Source organism: Chaetodon auriga, chromosome 3, assembly GCF_051107435.1.
Source record: "Chaetodon auriga isolate fChaAug3 chromosome 3, fChaAug3.hap1, whole genome shotgun sequence".
NCBI classification, from domain to species: Eukaryota; Metazoa; Chordata; class Actinopteri; order Chaetodontiformes; family Chaetodontidae; genus Chaetodon; species Chaetodon auriga.
The window spans coordinates 19,557,954-19,583,223 of NC_135076.1; the positions used below are offsets into that span (position 1 = coordinate 19,557,954).

The 25,270-nt window shown below is 41.7% G+C and overlaps 2 protein-coding genes across 2 annotated transcripts in view; both read left to right on the forward strand.

Annotated features, from left to right (window-relative positions):
• The window catches only part of agbl4 (AGBL carboxypeptidase 4), a 262,639-nt gene that overhangs the window by 189,005 nt on the left and 48,364 nt on the right, over positions 1-25,270 (forward strand). The window lies entirely within an intron of this gene.
• bend5 (BEN domain containing 5) lies at positions 835-11,220 on the forward strand. Its single transcript, XM_076726017.1, has 6 exons — positions 835-1,134; positions 2,298-2,428; positions 3,386-3,863; positions 5,965-6,113; positions 8,804-9,017; positions 9,234-11,220. The coding sequence occupies exons 1-6, from the start codon at positions 951-953 to the stop codon at positions 9,428-9,430; spliced, it is 1,353 nt and encodes a 450-aa protein (XP_076582132.1). The 5' UTR covers positions 835-950; the 3' UTR covers positions 9,431-11,220.

Sequence of the window (25,270 nt, forward strand, 5' to 3'; positions counted from 1 at the left end):
ACAGACTCTGAGACCGATCACACAGCACAGTGAACAAACATCAAGGGGAAGCTGGCATTTGAAACAGGCTTAATCATAACTAACTAAATGCCTGAAACTATGAAACGAAATATCAGAGAAGAAAAATGCTCCATATAGTTCTGCATCAGTTACTTTTCAATTACAGCAGCCGAAGCAGAACGAAATTGTTAGTGTCATTTATCGACTGTGGTGCTCTCCATTAGAGTAACAACGGAGAGAAATCCATCCTGTTGTATAACCACCTGGCTGTCTAACAATAACAAAGAGTTCATTTCTGTCAGCTGGCCTTAAGTCTCTCTGCTGTGATACAAGGAACAGATGAGAAGTATGCACCAGGAAACACATGAAAGCACACAGAGCCCAGTGAAATCTGACCAGGCAGGGTATCATCTTGGTGGCTTTTCTCACTGTAGTTCTCTGAAACAAGTCCTTGAGAAGACAGTGAGACGTGATGGGTATCTAAACTGGTAAGGTGATGAGGCAGGACGGCTGAAATGTCCTGCCTCATCACTCGAAGCAATGCTTAAAATACAAAAACAAATATTTTCCATATCAATATAGATTTGAATATGTTGATGTTAGTATTGATATTTTTGTAAATCTTGTGGTTTACAGATGTTTAAGATTTGACAGATATGACAAAACTTAAGAATGTTTGATTTACACTACAGGTGCAAAATAAAGTTGTGTTTCATATGTTTCTGACACAAAAAGATGTAATACCTATGTAGCTGAACATCTCTGAACGGAAAACTTTATGTCATGTCTATTACTTATGCCTTGATGATCTACCCTGGTGATGTGGACCAGGCAAGAGTAGCCGAGCGCAGACACCATCCCCAACCCCCCTATGTGTATATTTTTTTAAATACTTTGTGAGGAAAAACTGTCAACCATATCCAAAGTGCAGGACCAAAGAGAAGTAAATAATGTATGCTTTTGTTAGATTCTTTGAAGACGATATGTGCTACGCGTTACCCGTTTCAAATGTCGAAGATTTCAGACCACTGCACAAAACAGATTTTGATAATCAGAAGGTGTATCTGGTTCACAGAACTGAACAGAATGGCAGCGCAGGCCAGCCGTGCGAAGCACAGATCCTTGCCCTTGCAGGTAAGTTGCCCTCTTAACACATCGGCATTTCTATTTTTAAGGCTGCTTTTCTCTGTCTGACCAAGTAACGTTGATGTGCGCGAAACTCGGGAATGTGTCAAAGCAAGTCCTTTTGTCCGATCTGTCAAGACGTGATCAGCTGGAATCTGACACTGATAGCCACAACAACGTCCTCGGCTGTGGCTAGCTAGATATGCTAGTGAGATATGCTAAGACAAGTTTGGTAGGTAGCCATACCTTGTCGTCAATGCTTTACAGATTTTTACATGACGAGTGTCGTGTTCCAAGAGTTAGCTCTCTTTTTTCGACAGAGTAGTGCTGCTTGTTTCGTTAAATACGTGGCATGCAACGTTAGCCATTCGGTTGTTTACAACATGTAGCTAACGCTTACTAGCTTCGTGTGTACTCGTTCCGCGTTAGCATGTTAGCACATGAGCGCTAGTTAACTGCGTGCAGACGCAGAGCTGTCACTACATTATAAACACATGTGACAACCTGCCATTGACTTGCTAGCATTTTTGCAGCGGTTTTTACATGTGATCGCGACGCTAGCCCGAGAGCTTTGGTGGGTTGCGGTTAGCTTGTTAGCTGGCTTATCTGTTGGGTTATGCCACAGAGGGGATGCGGTGCTGCAGTCATCGCCGTGTCTTTAACATTAATGCAGACAACCTCAAGCAGCCTCCGTCACTAACATGGAAACGTCATGGCTGTTGCATAGCAGCGCATCGTTTTAATGTGCTGAAGTGTGCAAGTGAAATGATTTGCTTAACGTTAGCTCCAGTTAGTTGCAGTAATGTTTGTTCACGGTCGTTTTCTGCGCTCGATCTTCAGCTACATCACTAATCCCCGAATGTGAGCTGTCTGGGCTGCAAGAGCGCTCAGATCTAACCAACACTTTCAGCAAGGCAGTCATGTTAAAGCGCTGTATAGCCAGGGCGATCTGTATGCAGTCCGCTGCTAAGCTTCAAATTTAGCTGTAGGTTTATTGTGTTGAAGTTAACTGTTAGTTTGATCTAGCAGAATGGAGACACAAAGCGTCCTCAGCCCGAGTTTGACAAATGGATGAAAGAATTCTGTAGGTACTCTGACGTTTTCTGAAAATTGCTGTAACTTTTTTGGAAACTTTATTAGCTTCTTCCTGCTTCTATTTCTGCACTTCACAGATACAGTAGAGGAATTTGAAGACAGTATAATGCAAAAGAAGATGAAAATTCCCAAGATGTCCATCAAGAATTCAGGAAACTCTATTGAGAACAATTTTGGAGAGGAGAGAATGCCACTCAGGCATAAAAAGGTAGGCTCGCCTAAAATACACAGAAGTTGTGTTATTTTGTAAACAAGTTTGTGCATTTCAATGGAGAGCACTGGGATTTAATGGACCCTTCATCACCATATTGTGCTTATCCTGACAGTGACACCAGAATCATGACATGCAGTCACTTTGCCCTGTGATTGTGTTCAAATGATACTTACGTACTGATAGTGCCATTAAGACAAAAGTCTGATTTTTATAGCGAGTTTAAATCAGCCACGTTTGTACCCGTAAGTACAACAACAGCAACAAGTGTCCCACTTAAATTGTGTATTTTTACAATCTTGTGCTTTGCCACAGAGGGCCCCTGAATCATTTTCCCAATTGAAGTTTATATCAACACTGTGTAAGTGTAGGCGTATGTGTCATGCTGATGTATACACAGCAGGAGTCTTACATTACAAATATATCTATTGATGATACAATGTCACATTTTCATAAACTTGGCTGACACCCAAAATCCCCCACGCTATTTTTACCATATGCTGGATTAACACAAATTCAGCACTCTGGACAGCTGCCCTTTCACAGACAAATCCTCTGAGCGGCTCATCAAAGAACTCAGTGACTCTTCTCCTCCCAGTTCCTGTTGAGATCCACACAGTCAAAACAAACTGTTTGCAGTCTGTCATGTCATTTTAGATTGATGTGTGTTGTTGTGTCGAGATCCACACAGTCAAAACAAACTGTTTGCAGTCTGTCTGTCGTGTCATATTTCGATTGATGTGCGTTTTTTTGTATCTGTTCTGCCTTCTTACGTTTTGTACCGAGTGCGCTTTGTTACTGATGCAACAAAGAGATTTGTCATATTCTGTAAAATGTTTTATCAAGCCAAACACATGGCATGTTTTTATTCTGTTCATATTTGAGTTATTCCAATTCAAGCTTCATTTCATTGGCCTTTTAGTTCCCTAAATTCACTGTTGTTATTTTCATCAGGCCCTGTCTCAGGACCATGGACGCCCCCTTTCCAACTCCTCCAAGAGCCTGGCAGCAGTAGTGGCTCGCCTGGAGAGAAATGCAGCTAGTTCCTGTGTGGAGGGCGAAGAGGACCTGGATGAGGACCGGTTGGCTGAGGAGGGAGAGGATGCAGACGACGAAGATGAAGATATGGAGGCAGAGCATCAGCAACATCATCACCAGCAGCAACAACAGCATTTGGAAGTGGACACGGATTGTGTATCTGGGGTAGCTGCAGCTGTGGTTCCTAGAGTCCTGTACGAGGAGCTGGTTCATAGCTACAGGCAACAGGAGGAGGAGATGAGGAGGCTGCAGCAGGAGCTGGAGAGAACCCGCAGGCAGCTGGTGCAGCAGGCCAAGAAGCTGAAGGAGTATGGCAGCTTGCTGACAGAGGTCAAAGAACTGAGGGACTTCAACAGGAGGCTGCAAGACGTCCTTCTCATGAGACTGGGCAGCGGTGAGGGACCAGGAGCATGTACACCAACACACAAACCACAGCTGCCTGCACCTCAAAGTTTATTAGTAACCTTTAACCTTAATAATACTCTTAGAAAGTCAGTCTTGGCCAGTAACATCTGTGGGAGGCTAATGTGTGGACAGATTATACTGTATGTCTACATAACACACTCCTTGTACCCCAGTCTGACCCTAAAAGGATATATGCCTCATTTTAAGAAGGCAGGAAAAATACACCGAAAGATGCAACTGGAATATCACGACATGGTGAAAACTGTTAAAGGCCTTTGAATAGACCTTGTCTTTTTAATCTAGATGTACGTACATGTGTGTTCAGGGCTGTCATTTAAAATCAGCGTCTTTCCACTAACACTAAGGCTCAGTCTGTAGTTTGGCTTGGGTCTTCGGTCGGCTGTGTGGACGAGCGATGAGAGCGACTGTCGTGAAACAGAAGAAAATATTGTGGGTTCAGGCCTCTCATATGATCTGTCAAAGACCTGATTTAGAAAGAAAGTAGTCCCCCACCTGCTCACCCATTGTAAATTGCTCCAAATAAGTTGCCAAGACATTTTAAAAGTTTACCACTGTGTTAAACAAATATTATGACTATGATGGGTTTCCATTTATAAAGGTAAACCTATTCACTGGTCTGCAATTTTATTACTTTTGGACCTTGCACATAAAGATCAGGCTTTACTAATATTAGTATTATTTGTAGAATCCACCTGTATTAATGGGTCAGTCAAGCTGCAAGCCAACGGCACCATACATTTCTATAACCATATAACAAAAAAATCTATTTCAGCTTTTACACTAGTAAACAAAATTACTTAAGTCATTACCAGAAAAAGGACATATTGAACTCGACTGCTGCCTGCATGTATTTATGTTGATGAAACCGACAAGTTATATTCATTAAAGAAAGTTGATTTAATAAAAAAAAACAGACTTATTTAAGCCAATGAATAACATTCAAATTGAGGAACTTTTCGGAGGACTTTTTATTTTGGTGATGACGTCATAAAACATGACAGCAGACATTTGAAGCTTCATTCAAAAGCCTTAATAGAAGCTTCAAATGTGAAGTAATGATATCTGTTGTAACCATAATAATTATATCTTGATTTCAGTAGATCAGTTTTGTAAATTCATTGCAGTAACTCTGAAGTTATGTTATGTTTATTTAAAAACCCAGTTTCACATAAACTGTGTCAATATTCCCACAACAACAACAGTTCCTTGTCTAGCCCAAGCTCTCCAAGAAGACTCAGGAAATAAGGAAAAAAAGAAGAAAGCTTAGGTCAGGACATTTAAAGACAGACCTCCTGCCTAATACAGCTGGGGGTGCAATATAAGCAGTGGGGGGCAAAGTGTCAGTTATAAAAGAAATTAACAGAGAGGTGTAATAGTAAATAGACATGCATATAACACTGATTATATAATCCAGCAATATGAGTTCAATAGGTCCATTGCTAAAGTAGTATATACAAGACAGGAAGTTGAATAAAAAGCACTGTAGTTGTGTGATTAAAAGTGGTGTCATCGCAGCGTGCAGCAGTGTCCAAACTCAAGCTTTGCCAGATGCTGGTGTTAACCTCAGGCCCCCTGTAGATCTGGACAGAGGCGCCTGGCTACTGGCGAGACCATCTAATGGACAGGCTAAAGATTAGAGCACCCTGGGGTGCTGTCAGGCAGGGGATGGAGTGCCCTGACCGATATTAAAACTCATCAGCTACATTGGAGCTTAGCATGGCCGGCCACCAAGCCAGCTTAGGTGCTGGGCTAAAATAACCGCCTGACTCGAGGTGCAGGGAGGCCAAGACCCAAGGTGGGAAGCAAGCAGACAAGCAGCTGGGCACTGTTCCAGTGGTGAAGACCTGAAAACAGTCACATGCTACCAGATACTATAGGGATTCAAGTGCAACTAGCATGTTGTCAAGTGCTATTGAACCCTGTTCTGTTTTGCTGTCATCCTCTCTGGCTTTGTAAAGTTGACTAGCAATGATGAATAACCTTTGACCCCACCTCAACTTCAGGTGCTGACAGAAGTAGATTTGTTGCTTCTGTCACTCTAATGCTAAATGTCTCCCTCATATCTCCAGAGCCTATGCATGACAATGGCACTCAGACAATCAAGGCTGAAGTGGTTGAACCTATTGTTGAAGCCCAGGAGACGTGCAGAGAAGAAGCCAACACCAGTTCCAGTTACTCACCCTCACCCAGAACAGTATACACCTGCAACGATGGGAAGGTAAGTCTCACTGGATTGTTTCATCAGCTTTTCCTCATTCCTTCCACCAGGCCCGTGAAGAGCACCATTTCAGCTGTTTCCTTTCATCTCCTTCATCTTGCTTTTCTTTATTTTGACATTTATTCTTCAAGGCAAAATCACTCATCCAAATGTAAACAAAACATTACCCTCCAGCACTGAGAATTCAAAACACAGGACTGAAAGATGCCGTCACTCAACATCTGACTGACAAGCTTTTAATATATTCCAATGGTGCTATTAGAGGCTTGTTAGTAATTTTCAGGAAGTTCGCAGTAAAACAAGCCTGTGTTTGCAATAATGATCTGTTTAGAAGCGCATAAAATGCTCATGTTTTATTCATATATCCACCTCTTCAGTTATATATTTGAATACACAGCACATGTCATTTATATGATCAAATGTTACACTGCACATTTGGACTTTCAGTCTACACTTAAAGACTATCCCAGTAGACCCTCTGGCCCTTTGAGAGTCCTGAATCCTTCACTTCCCTCTTCTGTATCCCTGGCTCTCTGCCTGGGGGTGACCGTGAGAAGTAGCCAGATTTCGTAGGAAATGCTGTATTTCCTCTTAACACCCATGAACCTGGGAACATGCCGTCATAGTTGATCAGTCCTTTCCCCCTGGCTGCCCTACCCTAGCAGGTAAACAAGGTTGAGAAGATTATTATTGTTCCTGCAAGCCCAGCCAGCATCATCAGTGTTTATTGGCCTGTTAGGGTTCTTTACTCCCCCCACCGCTGTAACTCAACCAGCGTCCTGTCTCTGATGACAGGGGGGGAATTGGTACTACAAGCTCTGGGGCCTGCAGCCACTTCAAGCGTGAAGAACACTTGCAAATTAGAACTCTCCTACATCAGGGACCCCATATTAATTATTTGCACGAGAGGAATTTAAAGTGACTGACAGGTTAGCCCTAGTGAGAGTGTCGGGGGGTAGAAAAGAAGGAGGAGAGATGGAGAGAGAGAGATAAACGAGAGCAACGAGGAGGGAGGATGAAAACAATCTTGTCTAACTTGAGGGCAGTAAAAAGCTTGTCGGCTGGCCGGGCGCCTGAAGCACATTAGCTGCACGGGGAAAAGCCTTTTGGATGCTAGCCTAAAGACTTTACAGTGATAAGAAAGGAGAGAAGGCAAAGAGAGTCCCATATGCCCCCTGCTGCATTAGCACACCTAGAAGACTGGGCCAGTCGGCCTAGGCTGGCAATCGGCTTGGGAGTGTTTGGTGCAGGCTTATGCAACGTGCAGTGCAAGTGTGTAGAGAGCTACAGGCTAAATTCATAGTGGAGGTAATCCAGGCTACAAGCAGCAAGTGGCCTGAGCTTATTTATGCATCCTTGTTGGTGAAAGTGGTGCTGCTTGGGATTTGTAAAGTGGTCTAGAGCAGGAGCTGGTTAAGATGTGTTCGACCATAACAAGCTATGACCTGCCTTGTCTGTTTAGATTCAGAGGCTTTTACACCCACATGGAGCGTTGTAGGTCAGTGAAACTGGATTGGGATCCCACAGCTCTTAAAAATGGCCCAGGCAAGTGGGTGGCCAGCATAATCAAGCGTAATCTTCTTAAAGTTTGTTTGTTTATGTTTGTTTCTTAAGACCTTTATTGAAGCATTTTTTTTTTGCTCACAGTTACAGATGTACCAATCCACTGATTATGATACCTGAATTTTTAATCTACAGATGCTGATACTGATAGTGATAACAGAGCTCTTTTGTTCTTGAATATTATTATTGTTGTTGTTGTTGTTGTTGTCTGCATTTTGTTCCAGGTTACTTGAGGCTGAATCTGAACTTTAGAGGTGAAAAGTTCTCTGTCCGTTGATGTTGATGGACTGTGTTTGGGTTCACATCCAGTCAGAGTTTTCACCATCTGGAAAACTGTTCGTGTTCATGCTCCAGTTTATCCTGAAATTTCAGTTTTGCTTGAAGAGACTTGTTTCTTGATGTTGCATTTTGCTGTCTTGAGACCAGCCTGAACGCTTTATGCTTCTCTTTCAGGCTCAGTTTTATATGAGGATTAGGAGTTGGGATATTTCTTTATTGCTTTGACTGGTATACTGGTATTTATGGAGAAGCTGGCAGTCTGTAATGACGCTGAGCCTGCTATTCTAGTCTCTGAGTCCTCCAGTCTTTAACCATGAACGAGGTCTCGCTTACATTTTTTGACCCGAGCTGTATTTTGACAAAATATTACCAACGTGCTGCTGAGGCATGATGTCACAGGCGCACGAAGACATCCTGCATTCATAGAATTGAATTGAATAGATCGGCCCCATTATCACTGATACCTGATCCAGCTATTTGACTCAGTATGAGACTGATATTTGATATCAGTATCAGATAAGTGCAGGTGGTTTATGAAACAGTTGGGAGACTGTAATGGCACTGAGTCACAATGGAAGTATTTATTTTTTCAGTAGATGGGACAGACAGATCGATGGGTAGCACTGTTTGGAAGTCCTGCGTGAGCAAGCAAGTGCAGAGTAGACGCGACTGTCCCATGCAGAGTGGAGCATCGTGTGCTTTGAAGTGTCCGTGCTGGTTCTGATCAAAACCACGATGCATTTCACTTTTTGTTCTCTCTGGCACTGTGCAGATGACAACACTCACAACTTTTATTTATCTACCACAGACTGCAGACAGTTCACAGTTTACGCTCGTCTTCTCTGCAGGTACACCTTGGTGGAGGAATCTGGGTGGAGGAAGAGAAGTGGCACCAGCTGCAGCGGACCCAGGGAGACTCCAAGTTCACAAAGAACCTGGCTGTAATGATCTGGGGTACCGAAACCCTCAAAAACCGTAGTGTCACTGGAGTGGCCACCAAAAAGAAGAAAGACGCTCTGCCCAAACCTCCTCTTTCGCCCAGCAAACTGAAAATCGTCAGAGGTAAGAAACTTCAGATTTAAATCTATAAAATCGAGGCAGTGAAAGAGATGAATCCCTTCTCTGATGGGCCTTCTGCATCAGGTACATAAAAATGACTTTCTCTTTTCATGCAGGCTTTCAGTCATTGAATTATATCCATTAGACACCAGAGAAAGATAAGATCAACTATTTTTTAATTGGATGTAGTCTGACTGCTCACGCTTGCTCCTTCCCCAGAGTGTCTCTACGACAGAGTGTCTCAAGAGACAGCCGACAGTGCAGAGATTACGCAGAGATTGTCCAAAGTGAACAAATACATTTGTGAAAAGATAATGGACATCAACAAGTCCATCAAGAACGAGGAGCGGCGAGAGTCCAAGCTGCTCATCAGACAGACAGTCAAGATGGAGAACTTCACCTACGATGGCATGTAGTGATCAGCTGTCGTCACGCCAGCGCCTTCTGCCCCACCGTGGTCCACAGGATAGTGAGGGGACGTGATATGGGTGGTTGGGGGATGTTTGTCACAGTTTCAGGAGCAGTTGTTTTCCTTTGACACATTGGATTGGTTATTATGTGAAACGTTAAAACAGATAGACCCCTTCCCAGCTCCTTACAGAGCAACCATCACCGTCCTCAGTGCCCAGTTTCCTCATTGGCTGACAGACAGCTTTACCCACTAATGAGAGGCTGAACACATGTGAACTAGTTTGGCATGAGCTGGTATGAGTGTTTTTATAAGCTTTAAACATGGGGATTGGTACAGAGACACGGTTTATTGATGTGTGTGCATTTATGTCAAAGGGAGACGTGAGGTTTTTGTTAAATTGATTTATTGTTCTGTGTCAGAACATAATTTTGAGTCCTTAAACTTTTAAAAAGTGAGAGGTGATTTCCCTAGATAACGTCTTCTGATGCTATAAAGATGATGATGCTAGCTTGCGGTAGATCTTAGTCGTGTGAATGGTTGGATATTTTGGTGACTACCCGATAACTGCTGAGTGTTTGCTGTCGGTACTTACTGCATAGAGTGGGACATCAGGGTCTCAGATTCAGAAGTCTTAATTGGTAACAGCCATATTGCATTTTGCAGTGGAGATTCAGAGATTCTGTTGCTCGAAGAGATTAATTCTCCACCTGAACTGTAGGCCAATCACAGCACATCTCTTTGTTAAAAAGAGAGCTTACGGAGTTAAAATGTGAAGCCTGACTCTAATGTAGAGTCTGTAGAGCGCTATATCTGTTTTGTTTTTTTGCGCTGACCTTTAAGTTCTGAGCGTTTGCCATCGATGCGAGAGCACAAGGAAAGGTTCGGGTGAGATATTCCTGTGTTACTCTTAATCAAACATGTCACTTTCAGACAATTTGACTGTTTAATGAGTTCTAGTGGTACGGGCACGTTGATGCCGAGAAAGGCCTTAAATGGATTTGGCAATCACCAGGGACTGGTATGGCCCTGGGTTTTCTAGTAGGCTGTGATTGTAAATGTATAGTAAGCTGAAGTGATGAAGCTTCGCCTGCACTTTGCTGTGAGAATGTAAGAGGTGGTAACAGGTACTATTTTCTGTGTGATTCACGCCATTAAGGTGAACTGAGCCGGGCGTCTTGCTACCCCCCCTCCTGTATTTAAAACATGCTGCGCTGCACGGGACGACGTGGGGAAGAAAATCAGGGCACGGCTCTGCACGGTTCAGGTCATCTTCTTGTGGAAGCAGTATTAGCTGTGGGTAAAGCTGTCTGAAACACTATCCTACTGTTGAAGTTGTCTGGGCCTGCTGAACCCCATAATAACCCCCTCTTTTTTTAAGCCACGCCACTGGGGACCAAAGTAAGGTTGCTCCAGTGACAGTTTCCTCTGAGCTATGCCATCAGAACTTTGAAAATGTCCTCTTTTTCTTGTATGATTTTTTTTTTTTTTTTAAATGTTTTTTTTCTCTCTGGGTGTTTTATTGTTTTGATCCAAAATGGTTTGTGTGGCTTTCTGCAGACTGGAACTAAATGCTGCAGATTGAAATCTCAACTGTGACCTAGCTGTGGCTAACTGTGAATCTGCTGCAGAGCTGCCCATCAAGCCTCTCCTCTCTTCACACTCTAGAGTTTTGTTTGTCAGTCGGTTTATTTTTTCTCTCTATCATTTTGTCTGTCTTTTTTTTTTTTTTTTTTCAAAAGTTCAGATCAGCCTTTTGTTAAGCTACCTTATGTTTTGGAGATTCTTTGTGTACATAAAAAAAAAACCATCTTTTTATTTTTTTTTTCCACCAAACAGATATTTCAGTTTCTAGTCATGTTACATGTTACAGTTTTAAAGGTTCTGGTCAAGTTTCGGTTTATCTAATTGATGTTGTAATTCCACGTTACCTGACGATTTCTTGTTGTTTCTTTATACACTTTTCATTTTTTTTTTCCATATGAATTGTTGGCTTTAAGCTTGATGTTGTATCCGAATGTAGATCAGCAGAATCTACTCACAAATGAAAAAATCATCTCCCTCTCTGAGCCAAATGATCTTCTATGGAAGGAGAGACGAGGCTTCCCTTAACACCAGATTTTGACAGAGCCCATACATTATACCACACTCACAACATGTGATATTTAAGAAACCTCACTTAGAATCTACCTGCTATTGATCTGCCACAGCAAGATTAGAATCTGTATCGTTAAACTGTTATACTCTTAGAAACCGAGATGCAGTAGTTAGATTGACACAAATCATTTACATTGAAAGCACTTTAAACTTCTGGGCAATTTCTTCAATCTTAAAGAAATGTATTTGTGGTATTCGTCCTTTTTTAAAATGTCTATATAGATTAAGGCCTAACAATCATTGTATTGTCATGAAGCACCTTAGAACATTTTGATTCGTTGTTTTTTTTATGGCAAGAATGAGTTATGGGATATGATTTTATCTTATCTGTCAGATATGCCCCTGACATGCCAATGCTCCAAAACAAGCTTGATAGATTCAATACTTTCAGCTCCTTGGAAGTAGTATTAATACAGCTACTTCCAAATCCGTAAATCTTAAAAGATTTATTCGGGGTCTTTAGAAAACCAGATTTTCACAAGTCACACTATGTTGAAACTGGATTCTTTAACTCCATCATGGCCTCCTGAACAATAACTGGCTTACTTGGCAAATTGACAAGCAAAAGTCAGCAACTCCTCTTGGCTGTCAAGCCCAAAACGTAGTTCACCAATCAAAAGGTATTTACCTATAAATGTGCAAGCTGACTGGAATATGTGCTTTAAGTTAATGTGTGAGGATGCTGGTTATGTATAGATATGACTTATATTGAGATAATTGTGTATTTTTACAGGTGAGTGGTAATTGAAAGCCAAAGTATTGAAGGCCTAGATCAAGCTAAAGAAGGGGGGTGCTGACTGAGGAATCAGCAGGGTTTGCACAAAAAGAGAATGGCCCATGCCAAGGTAATAGAGCTTAGTGAATCTTAAGCCACCAAAATGGTGACATGTTATTGATTTTTTTTTTTTCCCTTTTTCAGTGTCCTTTAGCTTTTTTGTTCTCCCTGTACAAAGCAACATGTGAGGTTCACGTGCGCTGGCGTGTATTTAAAATACACGCGGCTGAAAAGAAAGAAAAGATTTCTGCTGTGCGAAGCTACCATGCCGAAATTCTGACACGTTGTCGTGTGTTGTGTTTGTTTCTCTGTTGTTTGATGCCAAAAGGGGGTGTGGTTAAAATGATGCTTTAAGATGGAGCATTACTAGAGCTATTACATCATCTGAAATGTCAACTTGTTTTCAAAGGCTGGTTTCCTGGAGCGCGATTAAGCCTAATCCTTTAACTAAAACCATCTTTAGTGGATGAAAGCTGTATGGAAGTACTGTATGTTTTCAACCCAGATTGTGCTTAATCTGTGACGGCAAGGCCAATCTCTGTCAAATGGACCAAGTCACTTGCAGAAGAGCAGTTTGGGTTTTAGCTGCATATTAGGAAGATGCACCAATTTATAGCCTGGCAGAGTCATCAATGGGTGATATAGGCTAGTTTTGGCTTTGTAACACGACACCAGACGTTCCAGTACTCTTCACTGTCACACTCAAGTAGCGATAGGGACGAAATGTAACCTCGCTGACTCTGTGATCCTCTTCCTGTGCCACCTCTAGTTCCTTACTCTCCTGACATTTCTATGGGCTGGATTTAAGAATGCAAATGTATCAAGATAGTAGCAAATCTTGTCCTCCTGGCTTGGTGTTTTGGCTTATGTCGTGAACACCTGTCAAGGTTTCAGAAGTGCAGGAGCTTTATGTTGCTTTTTTGACAGTTTGATTGGGGAAAAAGAGATCAGTCCCAGCTTCACTGAGTGGAACAAGATAAATGGCTCCATCAAGCAGTTTTCACAACTAAGTGTACACAAAACACATTACTGTTTGAGCCTCAGATACAATGTCAAACTTACTTCAAATGAGAAAAAAACAGGAGGAACACATTGTTAGGCCTATATTTTTCTTAAGGTATCAGTAACTTTGTATACTATCCACAAACCGGTTCTACTTCATCTAACTTCACCGTCCTACCTCATTGTTACTCTGGTGTTTGTTTGTCAGTGACTGTAAACTATGTGTGTATATTAAAAAAAAAAATCTATAGGAAAGGTATACCTGGTTACTCTCAACATGTACAGCATATAAAACTTGTAAAACACCTCAGTACACAATATCATTCTTAGGAGAAATCAGTTTTATTACCTGCTTAAAGATGCTGCTTTAAAGGGGTGTCTGCGTGAGGGGTCGTCTCTGAATATATACATTATCTTCGCTCTTTGCTATGTCGTGCAGTTGATCAGTGGTTGTGTTCTGTCTCTGTATTGCATTCTGAGATTTTTACTGGTTGACGGTGCTACCAGCAAACAGTTCAAAAACTGATCTGTCTATCGGACCTCAAATGGTGCTGTTTTTCTATGTTTTTATCCTCATACAGCTATGTTTTATTCAGGTGTGTCCACCGCCACTATCCCCTCAGCTAATCAAATTGTAAGCCAAAATATTTCACAAAACGATAACCCTGCTATTACTGTATCGACTTATATGCTATCCATCCAAATATTGTAGATAGTGATTATATCCTCAGCTGTGAGTTTCAGAAGTACCTCAGAACTTGCTGATTTTCAATGGATGCATCTGCTTCTAGCACCTGTTGTCTACCAATATTACATTGTTGCAGTGTATTTTCAGAAATATGCATTTTTACTGGTTAGATCAGGTTTCACTATGTATAGTACATGATTATCAGATCACACTCAGATGACCAATACATTTTAAAGGATACCACTGTTCACTGGTTGCATGCCAGATTGTCATAAAGGAAATCTCAGTTGGACTGGGCAGTGTGTGTCACGGTAGAAGAGGTCCTCAGCAAAACCATGTTCTGTTTGACTCAAAGTTAAGTCCAGTTTGTATCGAGAAGCGGGATTCCATTGGTAGTTGTGTTTATAGTGGGAAATATCAATTAGAAGTGATTATGGGAATGTACAAGCTAGAGCCCCGTCCGTAGTGTGGAGATGGCTGAGTCTTGGTGGTACATTCATGGACACTGCTTTGGGGAGTCTCGGCCTGTCGGTGTTGGAATGATTGATTTTATCTCATCGCTGCTTCAAACTGTGATTCCCTGTTTTATCTCTTTGTTCCTTACTGTTGTTTGAACAATTCAAGTGTTATTTTTAGTGTTAAAAATCTGAATTCAGTGTAGCAGTTTGTTCATGATTGACTTACTGTGAGCTTAAGTCGTGTACAGCAGCAATCAGTGTCTGGACTGGGCTTAAATATACAAAAAGGGCATTCTGTTTTCTTTTACCCTGTGCAGTGACACCAATGGAATCTTTCCTCTGCCAAAGTGTTTGAAGTATGTTGAGTTTCTTTGAGGTGGTTTGCTCTACCTGTCAGTGTGTATATGTCTGTTTTTGCTTTTTACTCTGACCATGTCTGAACATGAAATGTGCTGGGGAGCTCCTCTCTACTGTGAGCAGTGTGTGTTCAAATACACAGCGGTTGGTTTCATGCAAGCACTTAAGCCATTCGTTGGACTGTTTCATAATGGTTCAATTTTAAGCTTTGCTCGGGTCCAGGGAATTGACCCGGAGAGTTTTGTGTGTAATTGAATTCCTATGCAGGTGTGGAGTTGTAATCACCTGGTACCACATCACTGTTGGGTGGAGGGCCAACCAGGGGGAGATGACTGGAAAGAGTTCAAACCTTTGAATGTGTCTGCAAAGCCTTGAGATAGAGTCAAAGGGGACAATGGCGACATGACAAATCCGTACATAACTATTCAAATGAGCTATACAGGGCTGCTTGGGTGTGTACCTGTCTGTAATAGTTGTAACTGCATTGCAATGATCATTAGGGAAAGACAGGGTTATTACTGTGTGGAGTATTTCCAGTTGGTAAGATAATGTGAAAAGAATTTCAAGACTTTTGCAGTAAACACTCCCTCACCCTACTTCAGCCTATCAGAGGCAACCCTACATTTACAGAAGATGTTAAGTATATGCGATAGAGAGTGTAAATGTCTTAGCTAAACCGGCCACACCTCTGCTATGCGAGCAACTCTTTGACGCTTAGCATCCTGTTCTGTGTTTTCTCTTGCTGCATTCAGGAACACCTGTTTAATGTATAGATAAACAGAAATAAATCCAGACTTTTATTCTATCAGCACAAAACTCTTGGTGTCCTTTTTTTTGTCTCTCCTGCTTCCTGTCCTTGTGTCAAAGAAACAAATTACAAGATAAGTCTCATGTTGGAAAGTGAAAGTCAAGATAAAAACGGTGTGATACTGTTTTGTTGTACAATGCCGATGATGCCTCTGCCTCCGCCGTGCAGTATTTGTGTCGTGTGTCAGAGAAGTTAAACTCGACCCATTGGATGTACTTTCATCTGAATCACATGAAAGTCTTTTTTCATATATTTAGCTAAATAAGCTAATTAATTTTCTTGCCTAGAGAGGAAGATCAGTACTTGCATTTGTTCAGTAAATATGATGCTAATGCTAAATATGACCCCTTGTTTTTCCCAATCTTTTTGCTAAGCTAAGCTAATTGGCTACTGGGCTACAGAGCTACAAATTTGAGGGAGATACCAACCTTCTCATCTAAGTGACCGAAAGAAAGTGTGTAAGGGTATTTCCCAAACTGTCCAACTATTGCTTTAATTGCACCACCTGCATCAAAGGAATTCCAGTACAAACCGAGAGAGTTTCAATCAAGTTTTCTGCACTACATTGACAAATCAATGACAAATCGTCTATTGTTAGCTGTTAAGACAAATTTTCTAAAGTTACAGGGGGCTCTGAGTGACTTCATTTCCACACACAGCGTTTTCACCTCAATCTGTATATTTTAAAACCACAAAATCGGGGTTCAATCTGGTCAACAGCTTTGGGCGCAAACCTGCCTCAATCCTTCTAAAGTGTTATTTTTAAACTGGAATACCATTTAACTAATGTCAAAAGAGTTTTTATTTTCAAATTGACGGCCATGTGTGCTGAATGGATTTCAGAAAACCTTAATGGCCTCTCAGCTAATGCAAATTTCTCAGCGCACAGTGACTCTGTAAACTTTTAATTTAAATGCAAAGATTAAAATTAGAGTTTGAGATTGCCACACAATGGTTCCAATTTACTTTTAAAATGTCCCAACCAGGAGTCTGACACCGTGAAGACAGACAGATTTCCAGACAGACACAGGAAGATGAGCTCTGACAACTCATTCTGTGTGTGGCTGTCTGAGCTCTTAGCGCCTTTTCACGCCACATCTGACTCCAGCTTTCCATCATTTCATAGCCTCTGTAGTCAACGTCTGTCACCATAAAGATCAGTCTGCCTCTCCTGCACATCCCTGATGCACTGACTGTAAATTTGTGTTTCAACTTTGGTGTGTTTTGTGCGTGTGTGTGCATCTGCAGAGAGGGTGCGGGATTAACCGGCAGATTGTTCTCAATGTCAGCCACAAGAAAACAGGATTGCAGAAACCAGCAGTGAACTGTACAGTCTTTGTTCATTCAGTCGCCATGCTGCTGGCCTGCTGCTGTGCAACACAACACGCCAATGATTGGCAATGCCGTATCTCGCGTGTCCCATGTCCAAGCCATATTGCAGTATCAACTCAGCTGCGTGAGAGCAAGATAAGACAGAAATGGGGTGTTGACATATCAGATTGCTTTTAAGATGGCTTGTTTGGAGAGGCTTGAATCTAAAATGAGCCCCATCATTGAATGCTGGATTTGGTTGAGTCCACATTTGAAACTGATAGTGAAGTGGTCACTGTGAAGGCCATTTCCTCCCTCTTATGAATTGACTGAGCTCTACTCACTCCCTCATCCTCTCCTCTGTCTGGCACACTGATGCATTTCCATATATTACTGCCTCTGTAAGCAAGTGTGTCATGCGCCCAGGCTTTTCCTACAGCCCAAGGGGACTTCTCAATGTCATTATCGCTAAAGCCTGCCACATGCCTGTAATGTATTGCCGCCTGGCTTTATTGGCAGCGCAATGATTCAGTGGTGGTGATGATGGATTAGTGCCGGCTGGGTCGAGCTGGGCTGGGCTGAGCTGGTCCAGACTGGGCTGAGCTCTGCAGCCTCGCTGTCTGTCGCATAAACACTGTGTCCTCCTCACACACTGCAGTATAGACTGAGACATATAGTATTTATGTCACACACACACACACACAACCAAATGAATAGGGTCATTTCAGTGCTTTTACGGAGCTTCTTGGAATATTGATTCATCTTGTCCACCTTTTGCTTTTCATGCAGACACGGCGCACACAGCAGCACCGCATAATAGCTGGCAGTAATGCATTCTGTTTATGACATTGTTACTGTTTTGAATGTGAAAATGTAGCAACTTTTGTTTCCTCCTGGAAGGGGAAGTTCAGAGAGGGTGCAATGGGTGCATGTGTTACCGCAGCGTGACAAGGTCTGATGATTCCAGGAACATATACACACACATACACACGCAGGGTTTAGAGGAAGGACACACAGTGTCATGTTTTATTACTGAATATGAACCACACTCCATATAACACAGCCACCCAGGCTGAACTAAACTAAACGGCACACTGGCCACCAACTAAAAGTCTGAACTCACCACTCAACTCTTGATTGCAGGCTTTTCAGCCTCTTGCTGCTCTACACTGTGACAATGATCTGAGTCCAGCCTCACTGCAGGGAAATAAGTGGACATTAGTCTTAATTTCTTACTGCTTGCAGCAGCAACTGGCCACCTTCACTGCTGCTGTTCACCTCTGGTGTCCTGAGAGGCACGAGGAGCACACTCTGTGTCGCACTGCAAATCGCTGATTTAGGTTATTTGTTCGTGGAGTGTAACACACTTGTGTCAGTCAGGAATTTCATTTCTCTGCAAGATACTCAGCACTAAATGGAAAAGCATGAATGGGTTAAACAACGTTCACAGGGTTGTTCATCATTCTGTCTGTGCTCTTGGGGAATGTTTTGTCTAGTTTGTTCATCACTGACTGATACAATACAGTGACTTTGTCTCCATTTGAGCCACGCAGACTTTTGCTCATCCTGCAGTATTTCTCCCTAAAAGGCACGGAAAGCTTTTTCATTACTGTAAATAATTAGAAAGTAATAAAAGACTCGAGCTTATATTCTTTTAAATGAATCTCATTCATGCTGTTAGTCTGATTGTATGTGGAGCACTTAACTGTCTAATTTCTTTAGAGATTTGTTTTCCATTTTAAGCAGTTCCACATAATCTACACAGCATTCATTTACAGCACGGAGCACACATCTGTATGCAAAATATGCAAGAAGTGCGTTCATCACATTGTCTCCATTGCCAGTAATGAATCATACATTATCTCTTCCCATATTCCCATCTATGCTGCTATCTTTATCTGAAAAGTGACTGCAGGGTTAACAGACAATAAGTTGATACTGATGAATTCTGCTTTTGGTCTCCAAATCCATGAAAACAAGTGAATGAGCTACCAATCAAACTCACTCTGGCTCTTCTTCCCATGCTCCTTACATATTTTCATCCACCCATACCCATCCAGCTGCATGTCCCTGCATTGTCAGTTAACTGTATGTATGATAAGATGCGCTGGTAAGTCTTGACTGCAGCTGTTAAATTTCTCTCCGCTGCCAGCGTTATTCAGATGTCCTTATCATTGTTAAGAAGCTTATTTGGCTGGTTCAATGATAAAAGCTGGTAAAGTTTGGAATCCATCAGCCCACCCAGTAAGTGGATGCAAAACTGAACTCACCCGAAATACACACACACACACACATGCACACATACATAACTGTGTATGCGCACACACATATGCGCATACTTAAGCACAGAGCTTCCAAATGGCCTCTATTAATGCAGATGGCTCTCCCAATTAACAAGATTCAAAGCGATGATGAATTTTTCATTCTCTGAACATTTAAGCTAATTATGGCCCAAATGAAGCAGGTTCCAGTGAATCACCATGGCAGGGGCTGCCAATGGCAGCCAATGTCACTGTCACAGTGCCACGCTGCACCACCACCCTAATCACTACAGCCGCTTAATATTCAACTCCCACCGCTCTCTCGTCGCCTCTCTCCTTCCTGACTCACCTCTCCTCTCCTCACATATCCTCTCTTCTTTTCTCCTCCCTCTTCTCATCTTGCTTCTTGTTCCTTTCCTCTTGCAACTTTAACCTCTGTCCCTTCTCCACCGTCCTGTGTCCCCTTTCTCCTTCTCACGGTCTCTCCCCCTCAGTGCTCCTCTCTCACCATAGATGTGTTGTTTAAAATGGAAATCAACTAATTGCGCTAATAGCATTTTAATGATAATTTAATGTAGCAAATAAAGCTTGTTACAAGCTAAGCAATTTTGTTGGATTTCAAGGACAATCAATCTGTGTCCGATACAATCTGCTCACCTCCTTGATGACGGGAGCGGGATGTCGGCAGCGTGTTTTCGCTCATGCACGGTACAGATTCAACTACATTCATGTCAGCATCTATATATCCACAAACATAAGCAGAACTAAGTGGGAAAACCTCATTGCTGTACACATTCGTCCCGCATTTCCAAATTACTATTCATGCAATATGTTTTTAGACTGGAGGTTTTCAAAGTCTGACGCTGTGAATTTAAGGACGTTTATTGATGATAGACATCAGAGTTAATGATATCCCTGGGAAGTCAAGTCTCACTGAATCTAACTGTATCATGTCTGCATTGATTGAGTTATAACTCGGAAGAGAAGAACAAATTTTGACGCACACTGCGGATCACGTCTCCCGCTCTGAATTCACTGAAGTGCTATCTGCACACTTTCTGTAAAGCCAGCATATCTGGCACTAGAAACAGTGCGTGCAGCTCAAGATAACTTCTCCATACAGTATGGCCCCAGAGGCCTTTTTATTTTCCTGGTGTGCTTTTTCAGAACAGCTCTATAGTTTAACATTATCCCTTTTAATCATGTGGTGTGTTTTGAAACCAGCTTACTGCCCAGTGGTTTTTCATGCTGTTTTCTTGTTTGTTTCTTTTTGTCATAATCAATTCTCCTCAAGAAATGAACTTACCTGAGTTGTTTCAAGTCTGCTTAGCTTTGTGAGTCATTGTTTCCCATTAAAGAGATTAGATTTGCCTTGTAATCAAAGATGAATAGTTCATTTCGCATTTGGATTCTCCTGCACATTTTTATCAACCACTCCCCCCGACTAAACACATTAAAAATGACGAGGAGCTTGAGCTAGAAAGAGAAAAGAATAAAGTGCCGTGAGACAGAAAAACAATTTAATTTCTCTTTTTATGTTCTACCAGTGGTCATTTAACTGGCCTCTTTATTTAAATGGTAATGTGAAGCTGGCTAAACAGGCATGGCGAATCAGCCTGAGAAGAGAGCCAGGCTTCAAAAAAGATGTGGTGTTTCAGGCTCTGGGAGTTTATCTGGGTCTCTCCTCCTGTCGTCTGACAGAGGGAGGCAGAGCAGGGAGCTGATTGAGCGACAAGGATAACTCTTCTCTGTGTTGGAGTATAATTAATTAGGTGTGATAAATTATACCATTTCTAGCAAACCCTGGCAGCACTGATACATGCACTCTCTAACACACACACACACACGCACTCAAATACATGTGCACTCTCCACACACACACACTGATATGGCTGCACATCCGTGTATTCCCATTTGATGAACATTAGCACTTTGCAGACTCTCAGTCCTGCCTCTGCGTTTGTTGTGTTGCAGAAACTACAGATAAATATGAAAACAAATGGATTAACTGTCGCTTTGCAATCTCACAAATCCAGCAGGTTATTATTTGTTAAGAAAGTTTTCGCATTAACTGTAATGTGCTGATTGAGCACCATTAAAGGTGAAATGCAATGTTTTCTAGCTCTTTCAGCACTAAGATCCACATGCTTTAATAGCAAGAAATACATTCATTTTACTAGAAACAGCAAGAGAACAAGGAAAGTAGTGTGAAACATTAGTAAAAACAAAAGGTTTTCTTTCAAGATTAGTTGTTTTTTGGCATCTTCATGTCAAATTTTCCCATGCTAACAAAATACATTAGCAAGCTGTTCTATTCTATAATTCTATATCATCACGAAAAGGATGGAATTTCTTCACTCAACCTTTATTTTTAAGGGGCGGGCCAGTGGGAGCAGTTCACTCTCTTCTGCATGAGCACACTGTGTGCACAAGACTATAATAAAAGCAAAGGCAAAAATCCTACGGTCCCCATAAAACACATCAGACTGCAAATAAAGGATAAGACAGAGAGAGGATAAAAAGCATTAAATACAATCTGAAGCAACAATATGGGATAAGAAGATTCTTTTCAAGAAGAGGATGAGCTGAGTAATTTTCTACAAAAAACAACATTTTTTTTTACAATTTAATGGAAAAATGATGACTACTCTACACCATGTAATTTTAGAATACCAACTTGGAGTGCTTAATCAAAGTAAAACATGGATCAACAGAGCGAATGAGAAATGCTTAATTGGTTTTTGTTTTGGTCTCTTGTTTCCCCACAAACATAACTGTGCCATAACTGTGACTCTGGGAGCGTCAGTGGTGGAGGTGCTGTTGCTGCTTTTTCTCAGGTAAACACAGCCTGCGCGTGATAACCGCTCTTTCAAGCAAAAGTGGTCATTTAAATTCAGTCAAGGACTTATCTTATTTTCTTCAGCTTCAACAAAATCTTTATTCTCTGCGATTCTCTCTTCACCTCCTCAGTAACTGCACACTTGAAAAGGACGACACCACCTCGATGGCAGAGAGGCTTTTTTTTTATCAGTGTAATGAAAGAAAGTTTTCCCTGAATTTATTTGTATCTGCAGTGAGAATTAGCTTAAATGATGTGCAGCGAAGTTGTTCTATCCAGTAGGTAAACAGTGTTTCACAGTGTTTGCTGCAGTGCACAGTGATACTCAGAATGCAAGTATTCACATCTTTTACTTCAGCAAAAGTCACAATACTGCCACTAACTGCAATACTACAATATTAACTGCAATACCCAAATGTATTAGCATTAAAAACGTACTTAAAGTACTAAAAGTAACGGTGCTCTTTATGAAGAATTGTCAAATTCAGACATTATTATTTGTGATTCATTACTGTTTACATCACCTTAATGTTACAGCTGGTGAAGGCAGACATGTTCATTTTAATTAACTTACAGACAGCTTGATCTGTATTGATATATCATCATTTATTAATTGATTTATTGTCATTATTAATCTGAATTGTAAAATGTAGTAAATAAATAAACAGAGTAAATAATACAATATTTGCTTCAGAAATGTAGAGAAGCACAAAATGGAAATACTCAATATGATACAGTGCCTGAGAAGCCTAAATGTCCGCCTTTGCTGATATTAAGAACACAGATTAAACAACCACCACCATCCCTGTCACCTAACTAATTTAAAGAAAAACGTGTGATGTGTATTTCTTATAAGGAACTCCTCATCAACCTCTAACTGCGTCACTTTATTCAGTTCTGATATCTGATGAGATTCATGGCTTAAGACCAAATTGACACTTGTCTGTCCACTTCACTGTCAACCTGGACGCCTGGTCCAGGACTAAGAGACGCGCGCACACACACCATGCCAGCAGGCACTTTTAGCGGCCTGGTGTTAATGAGAGTCTTGTTTAGAGCTGTCAGATGACCCTGGGCCATGCAGACTGACACCAGCTCCATGTTCACAGCTCCAGAGGTCACCACACGGTCTCTGTATGTGTGTGTGCGTGTGGGTTTGTGTGTGTCCATGCCACAGACAGAATCATTTATTACACCTAATTACGTCTCCAGCCAGTACATTAACACTATATCAGCATATCTTTAATCTTTAGTAGTTTAATTTTCAATCAGTAAAGTTGATATGAATCTTATCTGTGTAGTCTATCCTCGCCGTCACAGAAACAGGTCATTCTTATTGTGCGTCTGTGAGTGATCTGTGGGTGCCTGGAGCCATCCAGCGTGGTATAAATACTCTGAGAAGAGACAGGATAATAAAGGACACACACCGAGAGAAAAAAGATGAATTCAGAGAAAAAGAACACGAGTGTTTCACAGTGTAGTCTTCTCCTCTGTTTTCATTTGTAAATATAAAAATGTGTACACACAAACAGCTTTCCACATACAACAAGACAGTGAACAAAACACCCGCCCACAAAAGTTCCCATATATCATTATTTACAGTTTTTCTGTAATATTTCCCATTTTGGCCATTTTAGATTTCTACATTTTTCTAATAGCATCTAATCTGATCTGATTTAATAAATTTAAAGAATGTTTTTAACAACAGCAGAAGAAAAATAAAGTTAATCCATCAGGATTCCTCAATGAACAGCACAGAAAAGTGTTGCTGTTTACCAATAATCAAACACAGTAAAATACTTAAAATTAAAACATAAATCTGAAGTTGTGTGGTCCAATTTGTGGGTCTTATGATTGGCACAGTTCTCTAATTTGAGCGCAATCCATAAGAAAATGTGAAAGTTATTCATGTTGATGGGGATGTGACATCTGCAGGCAGCAGCTCACTCAGTCCTTCAGGCTGCGTCACAGCTCACACATGACGGTATCTGTGGCTAAAGCACATGAGGCGGTTAAAATGCTCATTTTAACTATCATTCAATAAACGCTTTTTCATGTTTTGCCCAAAGAGAGCTTTTGTCCATTTTTACTTTTTTTTTTCCTCCCGTGTTATTTTCCTTCTGTGTCCCCAGCCAGTGTTTTCCCAACCTTTAGCACATTCGCTGTTAGTCTTCCTTTATGTGTTGACAGTGAGAGTGTGATCTAGCTCGCTGTGTGGAGACCAATTCACAGAGTGGGAAGTGCCTGTGCTGGAGCCAAGCTGTGAGTGTGTGTCTGTGTGTGTCTGTGTGTGTGTGTTTAAGTAACGGAGACTCAAGCTGACAGTTTGCCAGCAGCCTTGCACCTGCACACATCTAGGTGTTGATCTCAGACAGGGTGGGGGGGTGGGGGGGGTGGGTGAAGAGTGGAAGGAAGAGGGGACGGCTGGCAGAGGGAGAAGGAGAGGAAGGGATGCAGCACGAGGTGTTGGGGCTGGTTGAAAAAAGACCAGAGCTCTGTGACATGTAATTCCTGTTGGTATTTTTTTTGTATGTATGTATGTGTGTGTGTGTGTGTGTGTGTGTGTGTGTGTGTGTGTGTGTGTGTGTGTGTGAGTGTGTGCATGCCACAAGTGGAAGGAAAATGTGCAGCTGTGTGACAGGCGGGACAGGAGAGCCAAATGGAGTGATGCATTCTTTCATAGGTAACTGCCAACACCAGAGCGCAGCCAGAGCCTCATTTGTCAGACTCAAGGAAATAGCGTTACAGCGTGACGTTTCACTTCGTCTCTGGCACACACATCAACAACCCTCTGCATCCGGATGAGAGCGACTGTGCCGCTGATGCTACTGTGACCCGCTGCTGAATTTCAGGGTTCAGAAGACAAAAAAAAAAGGGGGGGGGGGGCTGTAAGACAGGGAAAATGCTTTACTGCTTATCTTCTGTTCCATCTGTGTCACCTGTCTTTTTGTCTATCTGCATCTCACCTGACTTCCTATTGGACTGCACGTATGCTGTGCACTCAGAAGATAATGCGCTCCTGCAAATACCATCATAAGTTTTCCTGCTCTACATTCATTGGCCGTTTTAACCTTTTGGCAACAGTGGCGAGTTTGCCGCTGACTGCAGAGCAGCGAAACTCAGATGAGCTCTCTGGAGGGACACTCAACAGTATGTCAGGGAAGTCCATGACACTGTCAGCATAACACACT

Coding starts and splice junctions, on each gene's coding strand:
- bend5 (XM_076726017.1), top strand. CDS start 951: ATGTATGCTTTTGTTAGATTCTTTGAAGACGATATGTGCTACGCGTTA. Junction 1,135..2,297: donor ACAGATCCTTGCCCTTGCAG/GTAAGTTGCCCT, acceptor TGCACTTCACAG/ATACAGTAGAGGAATTTGAA. Junction 9,018..9,233: donor CAAACTGAAAATCGTCAGAG/GTAAGAAACTTC, acceptor CTCCTTCCCCAG/AGTGTCTCTACGACAGAGTG.